This window comes from Anabas testudineus, chromosome 15, assembly GCF_900324465.2.
Source record: "Anabas testudineus chromosome 15, fAnaTes1.2, whole genome shotgun sequence".
In the NCBI taxonomy this organism is placed as follows: Eukaryota; Metazoa; Chordata; class Actinopteri; order Anabantiformes; family Anabantidae; genus Anabas; species Anabas testudineus.
This window is the reverse complement of record NC_046624.1, coordinates 14,152,574-14,172,561: the sequence shown is the minus strand read 5'-3', so window position 1 is coordinate 14,172,561 and position 19,988 is coordinate 14,152,574. Positions and strand designations below refer to the sequence as shown.

Below are 19,988 nucleotides of genomic sequence, written 5' to 3'. Positions count from 1 at the left end.
AGCTCAGTTGTGTAAGTTGTGCAGATTTTATTTTTACCATACTGAAGGAAAAATCTCTGCTTTAAAATTTGCATTAAAATCCTAAATGAATAATGAATAAATTAATTTATAGTGGTAACTAAGACTTAGACCTATTAGCACGTCTAAAATTAACAAGCCTCCATTTTATGTCGTCTTTGTGTAATCTGCACAAAAACTGAAATGAAAACAACAATTTGCCAATATATCTAGAAGTAACTGCTTCTTGGCCACAACCAGTAATTTCCAGGAGTCTACTGTTGCCTGCCAATTGCACAGAGCCAGAAATAGCTCAATACATAGCAGCCAATGGAATAGCAAATAGTTTCACTTTCTTCAAGATATATCACGGTAAATTTGTGAGCTTTGCTGGTGCTGATGGGTAGATTATTTTGTTTTTTTTACAATTTGACAGATGCAGCTTCACCTGTTTTCAGTACTCCTGTCTAGCTCACTGACTTCTGGCTATAGCAAAATATATGAGAGGTATCAATCATGCTATCCAATACAGCAGAAAATGAATAAGCTTATCTTTGTGTCCAAAATTTGCAATCAGGATTTGTAAGATGATGTTTTTTGTTCATTTAAATTCAAATATCTTCTTTACATAAACACTTGTTATTCCATTTACTTCAAGGGTTAAAAATAAATCTCTCTTGTTCTTAAAAGGATGATTCCCTGATTTCCACACAGTAGTTCCTCATCACAGATTCTGGATAATCACTTTTTTTTTTAATCCAGCAACCTTAATTCACCTTTCATCCCCTGATATAAACTCATCTTTGACAAAATGGCTAGGATGAACACAAGTGCATGAATGAGGAGCTGCCACTTTAATAGGCTGTGAAAATGCTTTGACAGGAGGATAGGCAGGTCTCCATCCTAAGCAAACAGCCCAGCAGGAGGTCTTGCTGATTAGCCCACCTTCAGCCAGAGAGGCGGAACTCATCAGTCAAATCACCTGGTGCTGTGCTTGGTTGGAGAGAAAACCTGCTTCCCTCTGGTGCTCCACAGCACACAGAGGACTGTGGAGCAGTCATCAGGGCTGACTGTCCCTGATTTAAAACCATCAGATAATGAAAACATGCAATCATCATCAACTATGGGCCGCGTCTGCTACCAGTTTTTCCCTGCTGTTTTCAACCTGTAACCTCTTCTTGATGATCTATTATTAATTTTTTGTATAAAGTGATGGCTCTTTGTTAATATTACCACTTTCTGTTCATTATAAACAATATAGTAAATTATATCTTCTCTACAGTGGTAGTTTACCTATTTCTGCCATGCAGTTTGATTTATTGGATGTTTGCATACATTTCAGAGAGGGCTAACAACACACCAAGAGGCACATAAAGAATATAAAGACATGACGTGATGTAAATAGGTAGAGTTGTGAATGTTATAACAGGAGCTCATTGTCTGCATGCACAAATCTCTCACTCTCACACACATCCATATGCACCCAGTGTGAGATTATTATAGATTGGCTTTTCCTTTACCACCGAGGTGACAGTCACAGCTTTGAGAGGTCAGGGTGTGTGTGTGAATGCGTGTGTGTGAAAGTGAGAGAGAGAGAGACTGGGCTCCAGTTATTAATAAATTATGACTCATAAGTTATTTAAACCTGTTTACCTATAAACACGTCACCTCCTTCTTATCCACTGTGCTATTTCTTCCCGCGATGTTGTCCCACGTGTATATTTATAATTTACTATACACATTTTGTTGTGTCAGAAAGAGAAAGAGTCATTTCTCTCTGAGAGCTCAAGAAAGGGACAAGGCCTGTTTATGTCATCGGCATCTCTCTATAATAGATACTGAGGCCCAAAAGTCCACTAATCTGTGTACCTTTTTACTTTTTATCCTTTCAAAAATTTAATTTTCTGCGTTGTTACCTCAGACAGGATACCTCTGATGAAAGTGAAGTCAACAAAGTATGAAAAATGACAGTGCAGTTAGAGCTTGCTGTCTCCTTTTCTTAAACCACAGGGCTGATCTGTTCTCATTTTGTGTTTGAGTGCCTCTGTCACCTGTGATGGTTTGCCCAGTCTCTCTTTTTTCATTAAAGTGATGCTGAGGGTTCTTCTGCTGGCATTTTAGGGACTCTCCTTTTTTTTTATGCCTCTTTTTTTAATCCTTCTGGCATTGAATTATCAGCATACCCTGCTATATTATTTACATGTCATGTAGTAAGCAATTCTTTAGCACTAATTAAAATGTATAACATAACTTTTGATACAGGTAAGCAGCGAAGTGCTAATTTCTGTTAATGCTAAATCCGACTAATGTGAAGGAGGGATTTTTATGGGATAAATAAAAGATTAACCAAGATTTCTCTGTTGTTGCTTTTATAGTAGGACTCTGTGGGGATCGATTTCTGGTAACAGGGGAGTTTCTGGGTTCCATTTAACATATTGCATAAGCTTTCCATAAGCTTTATAGCTGACTAAACCTTGGACTGGAATTAGTCAAGTTGTCAAGAAAGGCCGGCCTCAAAGTCCAGGGGGAAAACGCCCTTTGATTTCATCATATTACCAGCTTTGTGCCAAAAAAACAGCCGCCTGGAGTTCTGCCAAGTGGAGTGTGGGTGTATTCTTCAAGTTGAGCTTTTTCTAAAGACAAGGGAAATAGATTCTGCATTTCTAGTCATGTTTTAAGTACTTAACACTATAGAGTAATATATGTTCTCTTGAAAGATATTGAGGTGATGCAGTGTTTCCCCAACTAAGACTTTATTTATATGTTTTTATAAGCTAGCCAAAAACTCTTATCCATGATGCTCTGACTAGACCTTTCCCCTGTTCTCTGACGTGCCTGTGGGCTTCTTGTTTGCAGCTTGAAATGTAAAACGGCAGCTGTCACTAACTAACGTCAATGCCATGATTTAAACCGATGTTAGTGTGCGTGCATTCCACAAGTCGTGGGCTTCTATACAACACAGCAGTACTTAGCTTTGTCTGCATGAGATAAGAGGTATCACTCTCTGAACTGTCACAGAGGACTGGATATCTCTGTAATCTCGGTCCAAAAACTCTCAAAGTACGTCACTGTCTTTTCTGATAAAAACATCAGTTGATTTTGCATCAGTTTCACAATTTCCTAGTTCAAATGTTCATATGTCAATAAATCAAGACCAAGGGCATAAAGCCACAACTTGAAAGATTCTGAATTACAGTATTATTATTATATTTGCATTAAAGTTATTAGTTATGAGTTTGAACTACATTTATAGACAGATGTGATGTATTTGTAAGAGAATCGTAGTGTCATAAAATGTATTCTATGACAATACTATGATCTTATTGATTCACCTGAAGGGATTTATTGTCATGTAGGTCAGAGGCCAGGAGCGCCTGAGACCACTAACGCTAGAGCAGATTTATAACCCTCCTGGTGTAATCACAATGATAGCAAAAGTACTTCATACTGTAAGTGATCCTGTGAATGAATTGATCCATGGTCTATTAAATTCTTTGGTCCGTTGGCTGCTCTTGCTAATTTTTCAGTATATTATTTATGGAATAGTTAATATATCCTCGCTACTTACGCCATACAGTAAGTTGATAGTGTAAAGCACAAAGGGTTTATATTTTTGGATTTTGTTACTTCTGCAGAATGGGGTCATGCCGAGTAGCTGCAAGCAGTTCCTGTTCTGTAACCGAGTTGAAAGAGTGTCTTTACCTATATATTCCCAGTGTATTAATGTGTAATAGGTAGAATCCGATATTCATTTAAGAGAAAGCCCTTGGTCAAGTTTGAGATTGCTGATGTGTGACTGAAACATTTAACTGAGGAATAATATCATAACTTTTGAGAACTTTGGAGGCAGGGATTGTGTCATCTAATCAAATGCAGTATTGAATGAAAATAAGATTGGGGATGACAGAGATTACCAAATAGGATGATAATGAGTTTGTCTGAGTGTGCCATATATTATCTGTGGCATTCATTTAGCAAAAGAAACTCTAAGTCCCCAGTCAACTTTGATATAGGCTCATCTTCCTTTCCATAATAAGCATGCGGATGTCGTGCTGTGAGCCAAATTAATTGCATTTCACTTTGTTGTGTTTGTCAGCCCCGCCAGGAGTTGTTCTGTGCTGAGGTTACTTAGTTTTGCACAATACTCTACTCACCACTGCAGGGAAGTAGATGACATGTCTAGTGCCGGTTAGTAAAGAAGTGCTCAGATTAAAAAATTAGTCTATGACAAAGAACATATGTTTGTTGACACATTCTCTGACTCTTCTATCTTATAAAATTTCTGTGGTACTGGTATGGATAGGTATTTTCAATAGTGCAGATGAAAGGAAATACTATAAATGATAATTGGCTTAAGGGAATGACATACTGTAGGTGTTTTGGCCAGAGCTCACAGATAGTAAAAGTGCAACAAAAACATTTTTGGCCTAGTTTACACAACACATTAAGTATAACTGATTTGTCAGACATTTTTGTAGTTGATTTTTTAGAATGTTTTCTCTATATTAGAGTTGTCAAGATACAAATACATTATTAATCGCAGTTCTGAAAAAAATAGGTTCATAGGTTCTTGTCTTAAACTTTGCAGAGATGTTTCACTATTATCTAACTGCTTCCTAGTGCTCTTAAAATCACACTCACACACATAAATATTGTATGTGAACAATTGATGACCATTAAGATAACTATGGGCACGCCACACAATATCTAGGCACACACTAGAGAATACAGACTGGGATGCACAAACACACAAATAAAAACTTCCCATGTATACACACAAGTACTAAAAAAGAAACTGGAAGAACAAGAAGTGCAGTGTCTGCTGTAGCTTCAGGACACAATAAGACAGATCAAAGAAAAAAGCATAACTGTGGACGTTTACATACAATAATTCCTTCCACAAAGGCACATTCATGTTTCTTTTTGTGCAGACTAATGGAAACTTCTAAATTCAAAAAGCTGTGGGCTACAGAGGCTACAGATAAGCGCTTCTCTATCAGTCAGCGCTCATCATCTTACAAGTGAGAACCAAACAGCTGCGATTCTACAATTTAGACTTTACACCAACATTAACTTTAATTAAGAAAAGACCATTCGTGGGGTTTCAATGTCTTACACTGTGGTTCCTCTAATAATGTTTAGTTTATTTGAAGGCTTTTGCCTGTATTTGTTTAAAAATAGGAAAAGTAGCACCATTAAAATATGCTAAATTTAGTTAGCAGTATGTTTTAAATATATTCATCTATTACAGGAACATTTTGACTCTGAAGAAAACAATTGTCAGTCAAGTTCATGTTCATGAAGTAAGCCTACTACCTTAATTGCCTCCATGAGCTGGGTCATTCCACTGCTCGAGTTATTTGTGATCTTAAAAGAAAACTAAACTACAATGACTAACTTTGACCTTTTGAGAAACTCTAACATGAGATCAATATTAATTTGTTCCTTTACCTGGATCTTCAATGTCCAGATTCTTGATCATCCACTGTACAATATCAGAACCTGAAATGAGAGAAGGCACGTTAATATCAATTACTGACACATCTAATGTATTCACAGTGTGCTCAAACACCTTTTTGCATATAGATACAAATGAAAGGAAAACAATGACGCTCTTAACCCTACCCACCTCCCCTCATCATCGCAGTGCATACCAATTCCTCTCGCCTTGCACCATGTGGGTGGGTAATAGGCCATCCATTACCAAATATTCTTTTCTGACACCCTCTCCAAGCCACCTCTCTTTGGCAGTAATCCATTAATACAAATGAACAGAGAGGCACAATAGCATAATGAAGCATCTATTGTGTACAGTAACAACACAATTAGTCTGACTCAGCCGTAGCAGAAGGTGTAGCTGCAACAGTTTTATTTAATAAGTAATGCATCACAACAGGCATTTCCAACTGTCTAAGATGTAAACAGGTCAGAGTGGAGAAAATCATAATGTAAAACTGAGCTGAAGGCGAGACAAGATGTACAAGTATCATTTGGAAAAAATCTGATTCTGATTCTTTTGCACGATACGGTGGATGTCATTTTGCATTTCCCTCTGAGAATGCTACCAAACCATTTTCACATCTCAGAAGAACATAACAGTATCCTCTGCCCCCCTGGTCATATTCACACCCTACCACGACATGTGACTTTGGCACTTTGGCTAAATATATATTTTCTAGGCTATTATTACGGTCTGTCATACTGACAGGTGAAGGTGTGTTGAGGGGACTAGAGCTACAGGAGGCTGAGAAAAGGTGTGAAATGGACACATGAGGGAATTCATGCCGTGAGACAGTCGGCCCCTGTTGCTTTCTGTCTGTCCATCAAGCTCCCCTTTCATCTGTCTGTGTTTTTCTCTCCATTTCTCTATCACCACACACCCTTGTTTTTCGGCGCCCCCCAACCAGATGAGATTTTCCATGGATTAACATCATTAATAACAACTCCATTTGCACACTATCAAACTTGACCCACTTTCGATGACAGAGCTCAAATAAGATGTGTAAGGTAATCTTCTAACAGGCTGTTCTCTAAATTGATTAATCTCTTCCCATAAATTGGGTTGCGCGTGTGTGTATGTGTGTCTGTGTGTGTGTGTGTGTGTGCGTGGATGTAAGGATATGCGCACATCAGAATGTGACAATAATATAAACAGAGTGATAAATGATAAAATCAACAATTAATGATCCCAGTGATGGCAAATGTTGGATGCAGGTAACCATAGGCCAAAATTGTAGTAGTAAATATAATATAAAATAAAAAAAACGTGTAGAAGCTGGAGACACTTTGGGACTGTGGCTATCAGTCAAAATGGCCCCAAGAGCACAACAAACACTGATTAATGATTAAAGAAACCACCCAGAGAGACAACCAAAGATTTGAAGGCATCATTGGAACTGGCTAACATCTGTGTTCATGAGTCTACTGTAGGTAAAACATTGAACAAGGCAGGTGACCAAGAAGGAAGCCACTGTTTACCAAACAAAAAACATTGCTGTAGGCCTGAAATTTGCAAAAGAGCACTATCACTGTGAGGTTTTCATGGTTTGTCTCAATAAAGACATAAAAGATCTGAATTTTTTTGTGTTATTATTTTAGGCACATTATATTTGTAAATACAACTGAAGATCAAAACACACTTTATGACAAATTAATGCAGAAAACCTCTGTATCTATTATAGAGAGAAACCTAAAGGTTCACACTTTTTCTTGCCACAGTTATATTTAGAAATTATGATTTAAAATGAAAATGCAGTTTTTTTATGTTTTAAAAGGCATAAGTGCAGAAATTCAGAGAAGAAAAGTGAAGCTATTGAAAACTCAAAGGGGACTTTAGCCTTCTGTAAACTTATAATTCTGAGCCATTAAAATCTAGTTAGTTAGTTGATTTTTTCACAGTTTACTATCTTGCTGAGTTGTTGTTTATGCTGCACAAACTCCATCCATGAGTAATATGCCTGTGGTGAGCTGTATGTAGGTGAGTGATGCTGTCACTGCAATGACAAATGCAGTACTGTACACCACTCATTTTAGCCAGGTTGTCTTTTTTCTTGCAAGTGATTTGCAGATTGTATAGATAAACCAATAGTAATTCAACAGTAAGTGTTGTTACAGTAGCCACTGAATAGTCTGTGAGGAAATCAATGTTTTCTGGTAAAAAATTGAGGGTCTAAGTGGTGTGGTGGAAAAACACACTGCAGCAACCGGGGTTGCATTCTTGGCTGTTGTGCTTACAGCTTGGCCGAGTGCTCTAATGAACACAAGTGGCAGTGTTCACAGAGGGGGAGCTACAGACGGACTGTGTCCCTGTTGCAGCCTTAGAAACTGCCAGGAGAGTAGTGTTTATGGGGAACATCACACGAAGTCTGAACATTACACTTACTGTAGTCTTGATTCACTTAAAAAACATAGCTTATTGACACTATGGTGTCACTGTAACGCTAATGATTATAATGCATTTCTCTTTAATTAGGTAAAGTACAGAAAAGGTAAAAGCACAACATCAATTATACAATGCAATTACAATAATGTTATATTTCAGCTGATGCAGTCAATGTAGCCACAGATTGTATAATATCTGACAAACAAAACAGCTGAGCTGATGTTGTCAGGCAGGTGTAAAATGTTTAATCAATATAGTTTGCCAAAAAACAAAAACACTGTGTAGCAGAAACAAAAAAAGAACAGTCCTTCAGCTGTCCTCTAAATGCCCAAAGCATTTGTTTCACTAACGTCACTAAGGATAAAGTGAGCTCTTTAAATGTGACTGCGCTCACATGTTGGTGTTCACTGCCAAACTTTTTTGAATCTCTTGTCCATCATAGCCATCCATGTCAAAGGACCCTTAGCATTGTGCTTGTGTCCTTTTTTAGCAGCGATAGTGACCAAAATTCACAGGAATAAGCACATATTGGAAGATTTATAGGAATACCTTAGACCCAAGGGTTTGGATTGTCAGTAGAGTTTCATAAATAGTTTCAGGGTTTTTATATTTCATTGATTTGTAGTCATAGGGTTTATTACGCATTGTAAGGCTGGTATAGGGTTATAATTTAATTTTATTGGGTGTAATCTACTACTGTCATTTTAATTCAGTTTATATTGTGTTGTTAATTTTTTATCTATAGAAATAAATTGGAGTGACAATGGCCTCACTACTCTTAGCCATAAAATATAGTGTAACTCAATTTAACTACTAGTAGTGCAACTAAACAAATTTGCCATTGAACATCACTCCAACATGGATTCTTATCTATTAAAGTGCACAGCTTGAAAATCCAATTTTGTCCTTCTGACATTCTGGTGCAGCTGCTGTTAAATGCAAAATGGACAACTCTCTAAATACTTTTATTGTTTTGTTTGGCAAAAACAGATTTCTGGTTAGGTACCTTGTGGGTGGGAGCCAAGTGGAGGAAAAGTGAAGAGCACAACAGAACTGAGCAGAAAGAGAAGAGCCTTACCTGAAAATACACTGGGGATCTTGGTTAGAAAACTTTTCACTGTTCGGATTGGGATGCCATTTTTCTCGTCCTGCATGCGTGCTATTACTTCTTCCATCTAGACAACACAGGGGCAGTGGGAGAGAACCAGGACAGGAGAGAGAAACAGTGAGCGTTTTCATGATCTTGTCGTAGTAAGTGGAGAATATGTGTGAGTAAAGCAGTAAACAGATATGAGCAAGTTGCTGAGTGGTTCAGCCAGGTCCTCAGGGGACGGAGAGTGAGGTGAGAAAGTTGGTGACTAACAATCACTGTTGTCAGATTTATGCCTGTCCTTTAAAAAATCTCACTGACTTGTGTTATTTGTCACATAAAACTGCCAGTAAGCTGCACTTATTGAATTCTGCAAGAGCTATTGAATCTTGGAAGTCCAGCAATGAAGCTTCTTGTTATTATCCATCACAGTATATTTGTGTCCATAAACAGCCACATATTCAAACTTTCCAGAGCATACAAAACGTATGATGTCATTCAGAAGCCATTTAAAATACAAATGTTTTGTATTTGAACCAAAAGCTGAAATGAAAAATTACATGCACATGCGAATAGACGCAGACAGGCACACATGCAAACACAAAAACACTAGTGCACATCACTGAGACGGTAATGTACTGGGAGTTCTCTCAAGGGTCTGGCAGGGCAACACAAGGCGGTCACGTTTCCAAGAACACACAGAAGGGAGCAAGGCAGAGAGTGGAGCATGGCCCCGATATGTCAGCCTGAATGGATGCCAAGAGCTCTCCCCAAACTCCTCCCTCGGTGTAAAAATACACACATGGAAAATATGTACAGAGTTCAATGGTCTGGCAGCACAATAATATGTGCTACACAAACATCCATCCATCAATTTTATGCTTATACAGGCTTGGCTTGTGGCAGCAGCAGGCTAAGAAAAGTTGGGAGATCCCAAGGCATTCCCAGATGAGCTATATAGTCTCTCCCTCTGGTAATCTGAGTTGCTCATCCTCTCTCTAAGTGCAAGCCCTGCCACCATTTCAGTCACTACCCAAGCGCATAACCATTGGTGAAACATAGATCAACTGGTAAATGGAAAGCTTTGCCTTTTGGCTCAGTCCCCTTACCATAACACCACCAACACTACTGCTAACACATCATCGATCAACTTGTCAATCTCACACCCCATGCTCCACTCCAGCTTCACTTCTGAATAAGACCCTAAGATAGATGAGGCAGCAACTCTCAATTTGGCTCTAAGGCATGTTGAAAATCACGGTCTGATAAGGCCGAGAAAGAGAACTGAACTGTCTGTAAAGACCACCAAACAGAAAACAGACACTCTCGCCACTCTTGCTATGTGTTGATATAATGTCCATTAAACTTAGGAACAGGACCAGTGAAGAGGGACAATTCTGATGGAGACCAACACCACCTGGAAATGTGTTTGACTTCCTGCCAAGAATACAGTCACAGTTCTCACTTCGGTTATATAAGGACCAGATGGCTTGTAGCAATGACATCAGTGTCCTTTACTCCCACCAGTACTCTCGGTAAGACTCCACAAGGGATGCAGTCTTCCACAAAGCACATGTAGACATCATGGGCAAATTCCCAGTCTACATGAACTCCTGTGAGGGTGAAGAGTGGGACGCTGCTCCACGAAGAAGTCAGAATCAACATTGCTCTCCCTGGATCTGATGTTTCCGGCACTCTGCTTTAAGCTTTTTCAGGGGTGCTGAGCACTGTAATATCGCAGTAATTGGAGCACACCCTCCAGTCCCTTCCGATGATTTTCATCACTAAACATTCAGTACATATGGTGTATAACAAGGGTGCCATTTTCACTGGAATTAAGTAGAATTAGCTCAACTCTTTTGCATGAGATTGATGATGTTCTTACATTTACATTTAGTCATTTGGCTGTTATCCAAGTTAGATACAAGGTACAAGGCCAAGGTACACGTAGAGAGGGCCTGCCCACAGAATTAAGATTTTGTAGGGGTTCAAATGAATTTCTGTGACGTAAATGGTGAAGAAGAAGCAGTTCTGATTATGACAATCTGTAACTACTTGGTTTAGTAGTTCATGAGCTAATACTGTAGCGATATACTGTATGTGATATAATGAAAGCTCATAGCTATTCAAAGATCCTTGAGCTAAACTCATCCCAGTTAGTGATTGGAGCCTCACTGACACTGATGGACCACTGTAAGTAAAAGTTGCTGGGGCAAACTGAGAGAGGGAGACATGCGATGTGATTATTATTGTCTATTAGTCAGTCGGTTTCTCCTGTGTACACTGCTTAATGCAGTTTATTTGATCTGCAAAATGTTTGCTTGCTAGTTCCCCTGTGTGAATTTGATGCCCTTGTGAGAACAACTTAAATTTCCTGCTTCTGTTTTGTTGTGTGATTGTTAGTTTGGATTGATCCAGAGAAACCCACGTCCGTTTTGCCTCTCTCTTTTTGTTGTTTTTAAACACATCTCTCTAAATTAATCCTTATGTTCGGCTTATCCCCTTTTAAAAAAGTGTGGCCTGTAATGCCAACCTTCTCTCTGTATCTTCGTACGTCTCACTTTTTTCTCTGACTGTGAGACACAGAGCAAACAAGGACAGCAGCAACAGTGATCAATACTTCACACACTCTCTCCTATCTCTGCAAACCCTCACCGCCTACACATGGTAAAATGCCACCAGCGTGAATATTCAGGATCTAAAGCTCTTGAAGTAGGGATGCTCTCTGGCTTCATGTTGTGAGGAAGAGAGGAAAGTCGTTTTCCCACAAGAGAGCAACAGTCTCTCTGTCTCTCTCTCTCTCTCTTTCTCTGTCCCCCACCCATCCACCCACCCAGAGCTGTCTGACTGCGTCTCTGCAGCCTCTTAACAGATAAGAGTGAGTGTTTTGGCTGCACAGTGTGAATCATTGAATAATGATGGCACAGGACTCGGTACGTATGAAGTGACTAACAAAAGCTCCGGATATAAGCACATACTGAGCTTCAGCACACAGCTCCAAGCACTTCAAAGACTATCAGTGAGGGCACTCAGGGTGCAATCAGAATGTTCTGAAGCACCATTTGGCCCAAAAAAAAAAAAAAAAACATTTCAAACTGGGTTTGTAAATCAATGCTGGCCTCTTAGATTTCTTTTTAGCCATTGTTAAGTGCACCATAAGTCCACTTATTTGACAGGCTGTTTCTAAGAAAAGCAAGATGATAGAAGCATCAGTTACTAGACAGAATTTATATTAAGCACACCACACCAGGGGTATGGGAGGTTTTTGGGTGGAGATTTTTGCTATTTAATTGTATGTCCTTAGATATATCACTTTAAAGTGACGTTAATTAGTAACGCCAGCAAAAAAGAAGTTATGTCAGACTGTGAAAACGTGGAACTGTGGTTATGTTACGTCAGTGTTTTCAAGTGTGTACCATGTAAATAGTCTTTTCCAACCTGTTTCTCTGAACTGTAAACTATGTACAAATGAAAAAAATGTGGCTTAGATATAGTTTTTTTTATTCATTTAGTGCTTAGTGACTGTAGTGTTGAAGGATGGATTAGAGTTGAGGGATGATAGACACCTTTGTGGACTAACTGAGGCAGATGCATGCTCAAAGTGACAGTGAAATATGGATCAAAACTGCAGTAATAGATTCAGTGAGTTAATAGATTCAAGTTATAGGGCATTCATTTGTTGATTGCCTGCAATATTGCCTAAAACTTCTTCCTTGATAAATGATGTTCTTCGTTTCTAGTGCTGACCTAAATTTAAGCAATGGAAAAAATCGTCAGTGCTCAATGAACTCAGGCATATTTTAATCAGAACATCATTACTTACATAAGCTTTAAATCCTGTAAGATAGACCAGTGTTTACAGGTGTACGCTGAATGACCCATCTAGATGCATTTTTAAAAAAAACCCAGAAACATGTTCTTATCCTCTTGACATGCTTTAAAGGTGACACTAACCTCAAAAACAATTTTTTAAAGAAATTGTAGGTCTTTCTTAGCACACACCATCCGACGCAGCTCGGCTTGTCATTGAATTGGAAACTTATCTAGACCTCGTTCCACTTTCTGTTTGTCTGAGCAGATGTAAAAACCTCAGTGACTGCTGCTGAGGAAATTAAAAGCTTTCCTATTCTCCTTCTTCTCTTTCACCTCCAGCTATTTCCTCTCCCCCTTTTTCTTGGTCGCATTGCCTGCACCGTAATGGGTGAATGTTACTGCATCAGATGTGCAGGGAGAATGGTATTACTTTGATAGTGTTATCTGAGGACAAGTCTCTCTACATGAGGAGAAGAGATATTCCTTACATCTCTGAACCACAGAAATACACAAATACACATTACAGAGCAGCACATGCATACACATACACACACATGCACACAGCACAGATATTCCCATTATTACTTGACAGACGAATATACAGCAATTATCAGTCACATTGCAAGTAGAGCATATGCACTCTGGCAGAAAAGCAGAACTGCACACACACACAGACACACAAATACACACCCATATATTATAAAAGCTTATGATCCCAGAAGGTGGGGATTATTATATTGTAAAAAGCGCAACATCAAAATAGGTGAGCAACCCAGCTCAAATCTGGCTGCCTTAGGCACCGCGAGAGCAGTCTGAATAGAACCGGTGGCTATATAGCATGACAGCTCTACTAGATAAAACCGTCTTTGCAGTTGGTTGATCTCATTTCCTCCAGAACTGCAGTACTTAGCTCCAATAATGAGGCACAACCTGTGGTGGAGGCTGAGCAGTAATAGTTCACATTTAGTTTGCTCTCAAAAACTAGTGGTGGTTTACAAATATACACAACATGCATATTAGCCAGGGTCAGTAGTTTTATTTAGGATCAGTCGATTAACATAAGCGCTTTTAGCTCTACAGTATGTAGAGACACATTAAAGCACGGTGAAATGTTGCCACAAATGAATCACTCATCTCTTCTACACAGGCTGGTGCATTTGCATGTGGAGCATATTCAAAAACAAAATGTTCTTTGTGCCATACTTTGGGGAATAGGGGTAGGACACATTACAGACAAAGCATATTGTTAATAATTTGTCAAAGAATTGCATTATCAGTGCTGTTTTTGATAGTTACATATTATGAGCTATATTATTTTGCCCGGTATTAATCTCTTTGATAGACAGGGTCCCCTGCCTCCGTACCCTTTGTCTTGTGTATCTCTCTACAAAGGTGACATATTCAAATGATGCTGTTCCTTTTCAGCCGTGACCTAGATTTTGGTAAAGAGGAGAAATCTCAGCACTTGAACTCAAAACACATTTTTCAAACAGCTTTAATTAGATGATCACTTCTTATGTAAGTTCTCTGAAGACAGACTGGTGTTTATCCCTGTCTGGGGGCCTTTCTTTCTCTACCCATCAAGACACATTAAACATACACAATCAAGTGAAGGATAACTTTGCCTAGGCTGCACTCAGGGCATTCGAGGTCAACTGCTCATTTATTACTAAATACAGAGGAGAAATGCTGACCAAAGGCTTTTCGTGTAATGGCTTTTGGTGGACAAGTGCACTTTGTATAATAGAACTTGTAATGTACAGTGCAGCAGGAAAAAATATCAATGTAAAGTAGATACTGTATAATATAGCACAGTGGAAACTCTCACAATAATCAGTGGAATTAGTAGAATACAAATTATATAGTATATATGCCTCAATCTGCAGTATAATCAGTATTATTTCTGAAGTAGAACATTAATAAGTAATAAGCAGAACACGAAATGAAAGCATTTAATAATCCTAACATAACTTTACACAAATAAGACGGGTTAGTTTACAACAAAAAGGAATCAGTTATTCTGCATATGATATTCAGAGTGCATGGGTGTTTGTGTATTGCAATATTTATTTGTTTGACACTTTGTGATGAGTGAAAGACACAATGCAGAGATAAAAGAGATATTTAAAGTCAGTGTTGTGGATATATTGTCAATCGTTAATGTACCTCTGTAAAAGATGTGTAGCCAAAAATCTTTACACCCCAAAATCGAAAGATTAAATACAATCTTTCAATTGTTTCAATTGTCTTCAGTGCATTTGACATCCATAACATCACACAGCAACAACCAACCAGCAGGAAAAGACACTTTTTGTGCTCAAATAAAGACTCTACCTACCTGCATGTACTGTTAGAACACCTCTACAGAAACCTGCATTTTTGTGGGACTGGGAAAGGTCAAAAACAATGAACATATTAGCTCAACTAACCCACTGCTGTTTGCTAATATAAACAAAATTTTATTACGTTGCCAGTTAGATACAAACTGTAATTTGTGTGTAATTTTCACCTGTGCAGCACTGCACCACTTGTGCATTCACAATGAAATGACCCTGCAGCTAGGTGGGGAAAGTTATTGAGCTCACACTGACAAGGTTGTTGAGTAGATGTCATGAATCTTAAGTGTCTCTGAGGTTACCATACGTTTCCAAGTTACCACAGCAACACAGTCTGCAACCACTATCGCAAGGGCATCTTTGGCAGCTCGCCATCACTCATTCACAAGAAAAAAAGACAGAAACAAAAAAGAAAGTGGTTGTAGGGGGCAGAGGGTGGATGCATGGAGACTGAGAAAGACAGATATTGTCTTGTCTAATTTTAGGGCATATGGGAAAAAAGGGAAAGCCTTTTTGGTTTGTTTCTCTTCCTTTGTTACCAGAACATGTAGTTTACTCTATTTTATTATTTACTTAGTTTGATAATTAAACTAACACACTCTAACTAGGGTGTATTTTATGTACATTGTAAAATATTTCTGTTGGTATAATTCCACCCTCTTATGTTTGGGCTTTACCAGTTACTAGACAGGTTGCATATTAAGAGTATAATTATTACTCCAGGACATATAACGTAATAATCATTAACAGTAATTACATAATTGTATGTGTAATATTTGTTGTAGTTTTTGTTTTTGTTTGTTTTAATATCAGTCATGAGTAAAATAGGAGAATTGCTTGTAGTGATGTTTGTGTTAAATATACTAATAATACTACATTATCACATTTACAGAGGCCCTGGTGTGGCCTGTGTGGTAGAGCGGTGGGTTGGGAGACAGAAGGTCTGCACCCAACCCACCCGGTGTTGCCCGAGCCTGGATAAAAATGGGAGGGTTGCAGCTAAACTACATTATCACATTTATCAGTAAGAATACAGCTAACATTATTTTCACTGTTCTCTGTCTTTTGTTTTTTTTTTATACTTGATTATATGAGCAAATTGCTGCTCTTGCTGCTATTCAAGCACTAGGGATCAATTCTTTGATTACTTTCACGCTGAAAGCAGAACAAAATGCCAAAAAAAAGGACAATTTTCCACGTCAATATAACATCTACAGATGTATTTTTTGCCTGAACAACAAACAAATAAAATAGAAAGAGCAGCTCATTCCACATTTGAGAGATTCTTTGCTTAAGAAATATTAAACAATTCATTGAAACAGTATGTAATGTTCTGTTAATTAACTAATTGCCTTATTGCTATTAATCAACTATAGCCCCGACTAACAAGAGTATGTCAACCATCAAACATCCAGGGTTATATAATGAAGGAAGATCTAATATGTAAGAAGAGTAAAATAGGGAAACACAAACTCTTCGCTTAGCCTTGGCAACAGATGGGCCTGTTTTGTTTCCTTTGCTCACATTTAATCTTGCATGAACCATCCTGATTAATAATCCATTCTATTTTAAATGAATTTCTCTGCTCTAGCTCTCTGTTTTACTTTTTTTTTTTTTCGCTTATTTTGCATTTTTATTGTGTCTTTCTATTCATGCATTTCTTCAATTCTCATAGGTACGCTAACTGGAGATATGAGATGGAGAATGGACAGCAGTCTGTTTCACAGCAGGCCAGCATCACAGAATATGAGGAACAGATGTCCAGGTGATAATACTGCCAGGAGTGACGGCGATTACTCCATCGAAACGGAAGGCTTTACTTCTGGATACCGTGAAGCAGATTCTGCAAACCAGTAATTAGCCATTTAACAACATCTGCAGTTTTGTGCTTGATAAGCCTTGCTTTCAGTTGTATTCATCAATACAGTTCTGTGTCTGTGTACACAATCAGGCTCCACTGAGCCATCAGGTAAATCTGAGCATCTGTTTCTTAGAATGGCTCTTCACTGTTTCACACACTGTTTCTTTTCTTCTTCACTATATGTCATTTTAAATAACATCACAGCCTAAAAGGTTCAGTTATAAAGAAATCCGATGCAGTAGCATGCTTCGTGGTGCACGTCTTTATCTTTCCAGAAAACTGCAAAGATCTATGAATTGTTCATTCTTCATGCCTCCTCGCTCTCCTCACGCCTAATATCATTAGCGTGTTTCATAATGTACCAGTTGGTATTGCACTGCTTTGCCCATTATTTCCATAATGGAGATGTGTGCCAAGAAAAATCCGATGCCACTGTAAAACACTGTTGCATGCAGCAGCAGTACTATTATCATAAGCAAGCTATGACAGACAGCGAAGGACAGATGTTTTCTTTTACTACAGACTTTGGTTTATTGGGATGATTACAAATGGATGCTGTCAGCCGTGATGCCTCCTCAGCTTTGAAATGCTGCTCAAGGTGTGACTGGGAGCCTTTTAATGGCTTAATCTGATTTAGTCTGATTCGCTAATGGATGAAAGTGAGACTGATGTTTACAGGCAAACAAGTAGATCTTTGATCCCCCATGTGGTGTTACTGACTTAAGGTCACAACAGTGGCATGTTGTGTTATTTTCTGTGCACCTGAATATAGCATCCTTTTGTTCGAAACACTATTTGTAAGCCAGAGTTTGTGTGAAAGGATAAAAATGTGAATAATACATTAAATGATTTGAAATAAATGAAATCAACCTGTGAATCATTGTAATTGTGAAACCGCTGGCAGGACTATGTTCCATATCACCTGCACATGCATATATAAGGTAATTAAAAGTCAAATCCAGCGTTTGAAAAATTGCTTTATAATGCTCCTAGAGAGGTCGAAGTTCCATAATTAGATTGAGTCTAAATTAATTTAAACAGATTTAGCCTTATTAGCTTCATTAAGCATCTGTGAATGACTTTAGCTGGATAACGATGTTGTATTTTCTTGCCTGATCCTTTCACATCCCCAAATTAACTTTGCAGGAAAGTGTATTTTCTAATAATAGTAATACTTCTCCACTTCCATATTCACTGTCATTGAATGCCTTTCAGAATATACTACTTACATGGTAGTGCATCATTTTTGTTTCTACCCTTTTCCATGCTGGAAGACAAGTAATCAAAACATTAGTACAGCATTCCTGTGTACAACAGCATAAGCTGCATTATTGTCAACTGGTTTGACAGACAGATGTTATTATCAAAGTTCATTTAGACTGCTTTCCAGATGGTTATTAACAGATTCCTGCCTCTTCAACACCCTTCTTCACAGTATTTTCATCAACTTTTACAGCTTTTTAGAACACGCAGGCTCCTTTCTCCTCTCATTCCCAGAGGATCACTGTCCCTGGTGTGGGCTGCAAAAGGATGTTCAGTATATCCCCTGACTCTTCAGCTCCTCCTTCCCCAAGGGACAGCCCTCTACTAAAGAGAAAGAGGCAAGCGTTGAATCATGGATAAGAGGTAGTCAGCCGGCTATGCCTGCTCCCTGAAAAAACACTGGCATTTATCCTCATTTGACATTGCTATGGTTGATGCAGTTCTTGTTCCAGATTTGCCAGCCAGTCAGTTTCTGCCATTTCATGTGTTATGCAACCACAGCACATTTCAGAGTAATGTACAGCAGGATATGTTGTATGTTGTAGTGCAAGTTAAAGCTCTTTGTGATGCTGTTTAATTTTTACTACTGTTGTAGTTGTGTCTAACAGTAAGACACACAACTTAGACTTAATATTAGACTCTTCAGAATTTGCCCATACCTAATGTGTGAAGCCTGTTTATAGACTAAAAGCCAGTTCTTGTGAAGCAGCTACACATGCTGCTGTATTTAGCTTTTTTCACTTTTTTACATTGTTCAGTCAAATACACCAAACAGAGCACTTTGTCTCGCTCTTGCAACTACTATAAATTAGCCTAACACTGTATTACCACTCTGAAACTCATTTTCCATCCATCTTTCAGTTTAAATAGTAATGAAATGAGATTAACTGCACATACAAAGATCAGCACAACCTGGGTCAAAGTTCAATTAATATGGACTTTTAGTCCACACTTTCACACTGAGCACCATATTGCACACAGTACAAGGCGGTGCACGCAAAAGCTACTGATGTCAAATATAAGTGACATATCTGATAACAGTATCAGGAACAGTAGTAATTCTAATAGTCTGTATGTAATAGTATTAGGAGTATTTGTCATTTTTGATAGTAAGCTGCAGCATCTACAGGGTCAGACACACTAATTTGTCCTGTATTACTTCTGTTTTCAGTTTCTGGTTCATGTTGGGATAGAACACTTGGGGCAAAACATTGTAAAGTCTTGTCTTTACCTTTAGATGACTCTGTTTTATAGACACGGTTTTCTGTCTATTTCTACACCTACTATGATCTGGTGTTCCTGGCTGGTGATGGGATAGTGTTCCCAGGGCAAGGCCTCTCTCTCTCTTGCACTCTGTCTCACTCTCATCTTCTAGGTGGGCGGGCAGTGGGCGCGATGACTAAGCCAAGGTTGGCCATGTGCCAGAACATAATCCACTGAAAGCCAATATCCCTTCTGCCCACCTACCATGTTTTCATCACTGAAACTGCATGCTATCATAAATTAGTAGACAAAGAAGGGAGAAAGCTGCATTGTCAGAAATACTGTGCAAAAGTTTTCTACAGTTAGTTTTTAATGGTTTTTGGTTACAGATGCACAACCTAAACACACACACTCAATTGATCAGCCATGCACAGCTAATTACATATTCTCATTTATAATTTAATAAAACCAAAACAGACTCTGGTACTGTATAAGTGGTTATTCATGATTAGCAATCAGCAGTTGTCAATACCACTGGGATTT

General features: G+C 38.4%; 1 protein-coding gene and 1 long non-coding RNA gene across 4 annotated transcripts in view; one reads left to right on the top strand and one right to left on the bottom strand.

Annotated features, from left to right (window-relative positions):
• Nucleotides 1-19,988, bottom strand: part of rgs7a (regulator of G protein signaling 7a) — a 42,140-nt gene that overhangs the window by 9,448 nt on the left and 12,704 nt on the right. For all 3 annotated transcript variants that reach the window (XM_026355944.1, XM_026355946.1, XM_026355945.1), the window contains exons 3-4: nt 8,958-9,054; nt 5,449-5,499 (exon numbers count right to left, since the gene is read on the bottom strand). In XM_026355944.1, the coding sequence (XP_026211729.1) occupies nt 5,449-5,499; nt 8,958-9,054 (148 nt within the window). The remainder of the gene's footprint in view (nt 1-5,448; nt 5,500-8,957; nt 9,055-19,988) is intronic.
• LOC113159322 lies at nt 16,017-17,538 on the top strand. Its single transcript, XR_003298615.1, has 2 exons — nt 16,017-16,142; nt 16,794-17,538. It is a non-coding gene; the product is annotated as an uncharacterized LOC113159322 (long non-coding RNA).